Source organism: Bidens hawaiensis, unplaced genomic scaffold (assembly GCF_021521415.1).
Source record: "Bidens hawaiensis isolate Kalapana, Puna unplaced genomic scaffold, B.hawaiensis_p1.1 tig00003241_1, whole genome shotgun sequence".
In the NCBI taxonomy this organism is placed as follows: domain Eukaryota; kingdom Viridiplantae; phylum Streptophyta; class Magnoliopsida; order Asterales; family Asteraceae; genus Bidens; species Bidens hawaiensis.
This window is the reverse complement of record NW_027491177.1, coordinates 2338934-2349049: the sequence shown is the minus strand read 5'-3', so window position 1 is coordinate 2349049 and position 10116 is coordinate 2338934. Positions and strand designations below refer to the sequence as shown.

At 37.2% G+C, this 10116-nt stretch overlaps 1 protein-coding gene and 1 pseudogene across 1 annotated transcript; both read left to right on the top strand.

Annotated features, from left to right (window-relative positions):
* Positions 1 to 1689: 1689 nt before the first annotated feature.
* LOC143622756 (putative cytosolic oligopeptidase A) lies at positions 1690 to 6448 on the top strand. The gene is made up of 15 exons (XM_077093822.1): positions 1690 to 2040; positions 2106 to 2273; positions 2366 to 2489; positions 3415 to 3635; positions 3764 to 3994; positions 4088 to 4178; positions 4297 to 4418; positions 4513 to 4620; positions 4687 to 4932; positions 5020 to 5165; positions 5239 to 5356; positions 5424 to 5583; positions 5704 to 5735; positions 5894 to 6031; positions 6213 to 6448. The coding sequence occupies exons 1-15, from the start codon at positions 1690 to 1692 to the stop codon at positions 6294 to 6296; spliced, it is 2340 nt and encodes a 779-aa protein (XP_076949937.1). The 3' UTR covers positions 6297 to 6448.
* Positions 6449 to 7492: 1044 nt separating this feature from the next.
* On the top strand, positions 7493 to 9675 carry LOC143622757 (L-type lectin-domain containing receptor kinase IX.1 pseudogene; annotated as a pseudogene).
* The last annotated feature ends 441 nt before the right edge of the window (positions 9676 to 10116 follow it).

Here is a 10116-nt window from a genome sequence, read left to right as displayed (position 1 = left end):
CATATCCATGAGTATGTTTATTTCCTAACGAGTGTTTACGAACAGTGGCGAAGTTTGGATGAAGATGCAAAGAGGACGGACGAAAATACGCATTAAAAAAACCGTAAACGAAGGGGGCCGGGATCAAATTTTTGGTTGTAGAAGGGGTAAATTTACACTACGTATAAAAAATGTCATGCGCAAACAGATAAATTTACACTACTACGTAAAAAAACGGAGGGGGCCGGGATCAAAATTTTGGTTGTAGACGGAGTACATTTACACTGCGTATAAAAAATGTCATGCGAAAACAGATAAATTTACACTACTTCGTAAAAAACGAAGGGGGTCGGGACCACCCCTGGCCCCAACCATCCTTCGCCCCTGTTCACGAAGATAAAATCCGCCTGTTGAAGTATTTTATTTTTATTTTCAGTTAAAGTTAAATAAACACACACAAACTAGCCTTCTTTATATTTGTTAAGTATGTTATAAGCCAACACAGAGTGTCACCTCTTTTCAATCTACTGATCACTTCTAGAACTTTGTTTTTTTTATCACCCAACTATTCTATTTTTGTATATTCACATTAAAGGACAGCAAAACATTTTCATGTTGCATCACCTTTGTAGATGTGGTATACCAATGCCTTTTTATTGTATTCGACTACCATCTAGGTTGTAACCATTTTAAGAAGATATCTAATGATACATGTTTGTTGTATGCTCCATGATTCATAACTTTAAAGACGCATTGAGATATGTTTTTTTGATTAAGTTATTAACTAACCTATAGTTATTTGTTTAGGTTTTAAATATTCATAACCAATCACTTCAACAAAGGGATTCTGATTTTCTCAAAAATGTGAACGGTGATTTGATTGATTCCTTTACGAGAAAATTTCTAAAATATCCATTTTGAATAAGGTGGTCAAGGTTTTGTCTACAATCATAATGAATTCCCTGAATGTCCATTATCAATACCGCAGGATCCTCCCTTAAACTTTGTCAGACTCACTTATTTTAAACCAATAGTTACTTGCCATGTGTCATATATATCTTCGGACTCTCATATATACCGTCGACCTTACATATATACCGTCAGAAGATGGTATATAAACCGTCGGCCTTACATATAAACCATCGGCCTTGCAAAATTTTATGAAATGATTTAATAAAATAAATTCTTTTACACAAGAAATTATTAAGTTAGGATCCGACGGTATATTTGTGAGGCCGACATTATATATGATCTTCCGACGGTATGTATGTAAGGCCGACGGTATATACCACACGTGTCAAGTAACTACTGGTTTAAAATAAGTGAGTGTACGTAAGTTTAAGGGAGAAGCCAATGTTATTGGTAATGGACGTTTGAGGAATATATAACGATGATAGACAAAAGTTTGAACACATTGTTTGAAATGGACATTTTGAGGATTTTCCCTTCCTTTATTCATTTTTTTTGTTGTGTAAGTCATACTCATTTTGACAACTTTTTGGTTATTCTAATAACTTATACTCATAACTAAACCATAAAACATTACTATAACCTCTATGTAAACACGACACAAACCCATTTTTGGTGTTTTTTAAATGTATGTGCTTTGGCTAAATAACATCGTTTTCTTATCATCTAACTTGTTAATTTGATTTGATGTAATACAAGTCACGTATTTATTATCTATACACAACAAAAAATAAGAAAAAAATGGGAAGAAATATCACATTTGTTATCAAACTCGTAACAATGGCCACCATCATATCTATCGCACGCTCTATACAAATACATCATCGCCCCATTTGTTACTCCACCGCTTGTTCAACCTCCAAACGCCTTCTTAAATCTCGCATCTGCCCACTCTGGTCTCCTTCCTTCTTCATCTGCCTCCGTCAATCTCACTCTCCTCTCACCGCCGTCACTCCTTCACATCATTATTCAATGTCGACGACGGTTTCCGATAACAATAATCCGTTACTCAACAACTTCGAGTTTCCGCCTTTCGATACGATCGATGCCAGTCATGTCCGCCCAGGGATGCGTGCCTTGTTGAAGAAGCTTGTAAGTCTCTAATTGATTATCGATTTCTGCTTATTAGGTTGTTGATTTTGGATATTATGTTACAGGATAGTGATCTGGCGGAATTGGAGAAGACTGTGGAGCCTACGTGGCCGAAGCTGGTCGAGCCGTTGGAGAAGATGATGGATCGGTTGACTGTTGTTTGGGGAGCTGTTAATCATCTCAAGGCGGTCAAGGATACCGCTGAACTCCGGTCCGCAATCGAAGAGATTCAGGTTTATTAATTATTTGTTGTTATTGCTAGTTTTGGTTAATTTGATTGATGCATGTTAAAAAAGCTTGATGATTGGTTATATTCTGATTGCAGCCTGAGAAAGTGGAATTTGACCTTAAATTGGGACAAAGCAAGCCTTTGTATAATGCTTTTAAGGCGATAAGGGAGTCACCAGATTGGGATAAACTGAGTGACGCCCAGAAACGCATTGTTGAATGTAAGTATTGTTTTATCTTGAAGTTTGTTTGTTGTTGCAGTAAAGCTTTATGGGACATGCACCGGTTGATGTTGACTCAATTGTATAGAATAAAAGAAAATGCTTGTGATAACATATATAACATAAAGGCAAGCTTGATACGCTTGCTTCACTTAAATAGGCTAAATATTATAAATTCGTTAATATATCTAAAGCTAACACATTTACAGAAGTTTACTAATTACAACAACAGCTATTGCAATTGACCATAACAAAAGGTGTAACCTAAAGTGTTTCTTTGTTGTCATCAAAAGTTATGCATGAAAATATGTGTGAACCCTTGGGTGGGCAAAAGTAAAATTGCACTAATTTTGACGTTATTTTACTAATCACGTGAAAATAACGTTAAAAGTGGCGGAAGGTTAATCAGGCATCATGTGGTGGCGTTGATAGCCGAAAGACAAGGGCACATGCACCAATCAGCCGGTGTCCCGATGATTGAGTGTTATGTGTCTTATGTCCAAGGCTTGATTCAAAACTACTATCAAGCCGGGGGTCTCACCGGAAGCAGCCTCTCTATCCCTATGGGATAGAGGTAAGGCTGTCTACATCTTACCCTCCTCAGACCCTACCATAGCATTGCTATTGGTGGGATATACTGAGTACGATGATGATGATGATGATGATGATGAAAAGTTATGCATGATTTTTTATCAACAGAAGATTAATTTGTATCTGAAACTTCTCTTTACTCTTCGTTTTCTTTAGTCCTTAAATACTTATTCTGGAGTTGATTCTTTCTTGTTTGCAATACGTTTTTATCTTTTTCACGACTTGAATATATATTACTACTGCAAGTCCGTGTCCAAAAAATAATTATTTTTATTTTAATCCTAATATTGAGCATCTGTGAATTTGGTTTGACATGATATGTGTACGCATGCAGCATCAATAAAGGAGGCCGTTCTTGGTGGTGTCTCTCTTGAAGATTCTAAGAGAGAAGAATTCAACAAAATTCAACAGGAACTGACAAAACTTTCACGAAAGTTTGAGGAAAATGTTTTGGATGCCACTAAGAAGTTTGAAAAACTAATAACAGATAAAAAGGAAATTGAAGGATTGCCGCCTACAGCTCTTGGTTTGGCTGCACAAACTGCCTCATCTAAGGTCATAAAAAAATCTTGTTATTCATGCTCGCTAGTCTTTATCTAAAAAGATAATCTTGTTAGTGTTTTATAAAAACACAACAGTGTCCTATTTGTCTTTATTTTTTTATAATACATATTGATTTTCAGGGTCATGAAAATGCCACTGCTGAAAATGGGCCATGGATGATTACATTGGATGCTCCAAGTTTTATGTCTGTCATGCAACATGCTAAGAATCGGGCTTTAAGGGAGGAAATTTACCGCGCTTATGTAACTCGTGCTTCTAGTGGAGAATTAGATAATACTTCAGTTATTGAGCAAATTCTAAAACTGAGATTGGAAAAAGCTAAGCTTCTTGGATACAATAACTATGCAGAGGTCTAAATTTGTATTCATTTCTCTTACTTTCTATCTAGTTTTGCTTCTTATTCTCTTTATTTGATTGGTGTGATGGTTGAAAATAATTCTCAGGTAAGCATGGCAACTAAAATGGCCACTGTTAGTAAAGCTGAAGAGCTTCTAGAGAAGCTTAGAAGTGCTTCTTGGAATGCTGCAGTTCAGGGTAATATAGCATACATATTTTTTATTTACATTGTTTATATATATATATATATATATATAAGTACTGTTCTATTTAATGGCTTAAACACTCACTATACCAATTGTTTCATATCTTGTAGACATGGAAGATCTCAAACAGTTTTCTAAAAGTCAAGGTGCTCCCGAAGCTAATGAGTTAACTCACTGGGATACCACCTTTTGGAGTGAGAGGCTACGCGAATCAAAATACGAGATAAATGAGGTTCTTTTATAGATCTTGTATACAAAAAGAATAACATCTTTGTGTTGTTTTTAGTTTAAATGTTTGCTCATATATTAATTTCTTGATATTGCAGGAAGAATTGAGACCTTACTTTTCATTGCCTAAAGTTATGGATGGTCTTTTCAGCCTCGTGAAGATGCTATTTGGCATTGATGTTGAACCAGCTGACGGTTTAGCACCAGTAAGATATCTTATTACCTTTTGTTTAAGGACTCAACATGTTTAATTCTTTTGTTTTTGTTTGTAGGTTTGGAATGCTGATGTCAGATTTTACAAAATCAAGGATTCAACTGGCAAACCTATTTCATACTTTTACTTTGATCCATATTCTCGCCCAGCTGAAAAACGAGGCGGTGCATGGATGGATGAAGTGGTTGCAAGGAGTCGAGTATTATCAGATGACAAAACCTCGGTTAGGTTGCCCATTGCACATATGGTCTGCAATCAAATGCCACCTGTTGGAGATAAGCCAAGCCTTATGACATTTCGCGAGGTAAGTGCAATGCTTATTTACATGAGAGAAACATTGCAAAATTTTTAGTATTTATATTGTTTAATACATGATGTATGATGTTTATAGGTGGAGACTGTATTTCATGAGTTTGGTCATGCACTTCAGCACATGCTAACAAAACAAGATGAGGGTCTTGTTGCTGGTATACGTGGCATTGAATGGGATGCTGTTGAGTTACCTTCTCAATTTATGGAGAATTGGTGCTATCATAGGTATCATATTGACAGATTGTAAGAAGAGTTCTTTTAAAGATTATATTTAATTTCAATTAAACGCCTGTTGCAGGGATACACTGATGAGTATTGCAAAACATTATGAAACTGGAGAGAGCCTTCCTGAAGAGATATATCAGAAGCTTCTTGCTGCTAGAACTTTCCGTGCTGGTAGCCTTAGCCTTCGTCAGGTGAGTTTGAGTGTATGACATTATTATTTGTTTTTTCTAAAAATTAACATCTTATGTTAATTTGTAGCTAAAATTTGCAACTGTTGACCTGGAGCTACATAGCAAGTATATTCCTGGTGGGTCTGAATCGATTTATGATGTTGATCGAAGGGTCAGTGAAAAAACTCAAGTAATTCCTCCTCTTCCGGAGGACAGGTTCCTTTGCAGCTTTAGCCATATTTTTGCAGGTTGGTTCCTGGTTTAGTATTGTTATATTATCTTGTCAATGCTAATTAGTTTGCGGATGAATATTTTGTTATTAAATTATATCGCCATTACCTTATTATGATTTTGTCTACCATTTACAGGTGGGTATGCTGCTGGATATTACAGTTATAAGGTATTTTTTATGTCTTTGATTATCACGAAGTTTTTACAGTTTCCACAAATTACTACACAAGTAAATAGTAGATTACTAGTGTTACAACGTTTAGGTTGTATATTTGTTATCTTTTTCTCAGTTGGCACTATTTCTGATTGTGAACATAATTTCTACAGTGGGCAGAAGTATTGTCTGCTGATGCTTTCTCGGCTTTTGAGGATGCTGGATTAAATGATGACAAGGCGGTTAAAGAGACAGGGCGCAGGTTCCGTGAAACTATTCTTGCGCTAGGAGGTGGAAAAGATCCACTAACGGTTAGTTCATTCAGAGTTCATATATTTGTTTTTTTCTCTATCAACTTCTTCAATTACATAATTTCAACTGGTTTCTCTAATACATTTACTAGTAATTTGTGCATTTAAGATGGAAAATGGGCCACTTTCAATACGAAGAAAAAACTTGACTGACTTGATAATGGTTGAATGGAATATACAGGTTTTTGTTGAATTCCGTGGACGGGAACCCTCACCTGAGCCACTACTCAGGCACAATGGTCTGTTACAAAGTGCATCAGCATGATTCATAACAGGAGCAAATTGCTGATCCGAAAGTTGTTTTTGTTTTTCTTGGATCTAAATCATGATTGCAGTTGACATGATGTTTCTAGACTCCTTATGTTTTATCGACTAGTTAATTTAATCAGCAGTTGCACAATGAAAATCTCCCTTTTTAGGACCTCTCATATGGTGGTTTGAGTTGTCTTGTTTTACTTTTGGAGTCTATTTTGACCTGGTGATTCAGTCAGGTTTGACAACCAAGTCTGTTTGAGCAAATTTCCTGGCATCTTATCATTCTCATCATCTCATGTGTATGATAATTATATGCCATTCACATGATGTATATCCAGGGATCATGAGTATATTTTAGAGTTTAATTTGCTTTTATATATACAAAAGGAGATTGTAATCGTAAATTGAATTTTAATAAAAACAAGCCTAGAACTTTAAAATCTTTATGACGGCGTTTAGTTGATTTTAGATTATGTGTGCGTTCTATAGAGTATAGAGACACATTCTTTTCGAAACCGAAAAAATGTTGAGAACTACAAGAGTTTAATAGATTGAACATGGTGCATTAGAAATAACCAAGGTAGGGAGACCTAAGTTGACATGGGACGAGCGTATTAGGTAGGATTTGATAGATTATACATCTCCAAGAACCATGATTGTAGATGGGCTTTTGTAGAGACAAAAGGACGTGTATTGATCGTTTTATTAGCTGTTAATATTGTAGTTTTTATTGTGTTTTACTCGCTTAGGTACTATTTTAGTGTTGGCATCAGCTTTATGTTACTTATATAGCACCACTTTTATTATTAGTATTTGATGTTTATTGTGACTCTTTTATCTATATACTTTATGTAATCTGTTTTCTCTAGTTTATTACTCTTAACACATTATTGGAGCGGGGGTCTCAATTGGAGTGGTCTCTATATCAATGTCCCACTCTCCTTAGACTCTATCATATGAGTGAGATTCACACGTGCCCTACACTGACATAACAATGAATTGTTTTTCTTATTTTTATAACTTAACTTGGCGTAAAGTTCACACACAGATGTGTTCATACAATAAATAAAAGACCTTGACGTTGATTGAGCAATATTAAATGTATATTGTCGCTGCTGCCAACGCTAAAACACTCCATGACAACATGGTTTTGGACCTTGTGATCAACTGGTTGTATATAAAATGTTCAGGGCCGGTTATATTTGGATGGCGTAAATATTCTGTTGTATACTGAAGTTGGAAAATATATTTCAAAATAAAGAGACAGAATCAGTTACTTTCTAACTATATGTTAACTTTACGTGCTTAATCGTTCATCGAATTTTAACTTTCCTTTGATGATATTTATATATAAGACATTAAGATTAAGATTAAGGCGCCATTAACAAAAGTAGTGTACTTACCGGTATGATATTCTGGGTCTTCGCCTTCTTATTCCTGTTGCCTTGTTCTGAACCGTTAGATTTCAAGATCGATCGTTTCGAGGCTGAAGCAACAGACATAATGTATAGAGGAGATGCCATACCTTCTGTTGGAACCATAGAGTTCAACAAAGTCAACTACATTAACCGTGTAGGCCAAGCCATATACTATGACACCTTACCCATTTGGGACCATAAGTCGGGCAAGCTAACCGAATTCACCACTCACTTCAGCTTCTTCATCGACACACAAGGCCGATCCGCATACGGTAATGGCCTCACCTTCTTTCTTGCCCCAGTGGACTTCCAAATCCCACCCAACTCAGCCGGTGGCTTTCTAGGCCTGTTTAACACGACTTACTCCGATTCACCCAAAAACCAAATAATTCTCATCGAGTTTGACTCTTTTGTGAACCCTGAATGGGATCCCGACGTTGAACACGTGGGCATTAACAAGAACTCGGTTCATTTAGCTACTTACGCTGCATGGGATGCTGGTTCACACAGTGGAGACAATACAGATGCATGGGTATCTTACAATGCCACCACAAAGATTCTGAACTTGCGGTGGAGTTATAGCGTTGGAAATGATTCTGGAGGGAATCTTTCGTATCAAGTTGACCTCAGGGAGGTTCTTCCTGAACGGGCAATGGTCGGGTTTTCAGCTGCCACGGGTGCTAATGTAGAAAGACATGTCCTTCAGTCATGGGAGTTCAGTTCAACTTTAATAATGGTTGCAAAAGGTAAAGATGATTCAAAGGATTGGAAACTAGCAGTGGAGATAGCAGTCCCTCTTAGTGTTCTAGTTCTAATAGTCATTGCAGTATGCGTTGCATATTGGAGAAGAAAACAAAGGAGAAGAAACCAAAGAAGACCTGCAGAGAACCCGGTAGAAGCAGCCGCCTTGACATCCATGAATGATGATCTTGAGCGAGGAGCGGGCCCGAAAAGGTTTTCTTACAACGATCTAGTTTTAGCAACCGATAACTTAGCAGATGACAGAAAACTAGGGCAGGGTGGATTTGGGTGTGTCTACAAGGGCTATTTGTTACAGGAAAACGCAGTGGTTGCGATTAAGAAAATTTCAGAGGGTTCTAAACTGGGGAAGAAAGAATACAGAACGGAAGTGAAGGTTATTAGCAGTTTAAGGCACCGAAACTTGGTGCGTCTCGTCGGTTGGTGCCACGATGAAACTCAATTCTTGCTTGTTTATGAGTTTATGGAAAATGGTAGCCTTGACTCTCACCTATTCGGTCAAAAGACTCCCCTTGAGTGGGATGTGAGGTATAAGATTGCTACGGGTTTAGCTTCTGCGTTGTTGTATCTGCACGAAGAATGGGAGCAATGTGTGTTGCACCGTGATATTAAGACGAGCAATGTTATGCTTGATTCGGGGTTCAACGTGAAGCTTGGAGACTTTGGTTTGGCTCGGCTCATGGACCATGATGAGTCGGGTCCACAAACAACTGGTTTAGCCGGAACCCTCGGTTACATGGCTCCTGAGTATGTAACGACAGGGAAGGCTAGCAAAGAATCAGATGTTTATAGCTTCGGGGTGGTGGTATTAGAGATTGCATCAGGGCGGAAGGCGACAAATAGAGTTGAGCCGGATTCCTATCAAGGATTGGTGCAGTGGCTTTGGGGTTTGTTTGGGAAAGGTGAGCTGGTTTCGGGTGTTGACCAGAGGCTGAACATGGTGTTTGACTCGAAAGAAGTCGAGTGTTTGATGATGGTGGGGTTATGGTGTGTTCACCCTGACTTGAATCTAAGGCCGTCGATCCGGCAAGCAATACAGGCGCTGAAGTTTGAGATTGCGGTCCCAAATCTTCCGATGAATATGCCAGTGCCGATGTACTGTGCAGAACCAGAACCAGATGCTCATGAAGGTAGTTCTGGTTCCGGAGGCGGTTCGCTAACTTACACTAGCATTGATCTGATCCGTTAAAGAAATGGTGTATGTTAGTTCAAGTGAGCAATTCTCGGACATAGAAACATAAGCTGTATTGTTATATATCTACTACTCACGACTCAAGTTCGAGTCTTAGAAATATAAATTGAAATGAGCCAAACTCGAGCTCGAGCTCTTATAAGTTAAACAAGGCTCTTTTGTAGTTAACAAAAATATAAGCAAATTTCAAAAAATATTAATATTGATAAAAAAAAAATATAAGCAATCATAAGCAAATTTCATGATATTGTCATCATAGCAAACCATAGTTAACAAAAATCATAAAATATAGATATTGTCATCATACCATTATTGAGTAGACATCAGCAATCAAATGATTGAGCATAAAAATATGGTTATTATTTATCATCTCGTAACTCAATCAATTCAAAACAACTAAACAAGTAACAAAATAGTGTAAAGAAGCTCATATTAGATACACAAAGAATCTGCAGAGGCAA

Coding starts and splice junctions, on each gene's coding strand:
- LOC143622756 (XM_077093822.1), top strand. CDS start 1,690: ATGGGAAGAAATATCACATTTGTTATCAAACTCGTAACAATGGCCACC. Junction 4,933..5,019: donor GCCTTATGACATTTCGCGAG/GTAAGTGCAATG, acceptor TGATGTTTATAG/GTGGAGACTGTATTTCATGA. Junction 6,032..6,212: donor GTGGAAAAGATCCACTAACG/GTTAGTTCATTC, acceptor TGGAATATACAG/GTTTTTGTTGAATTCCGTGG.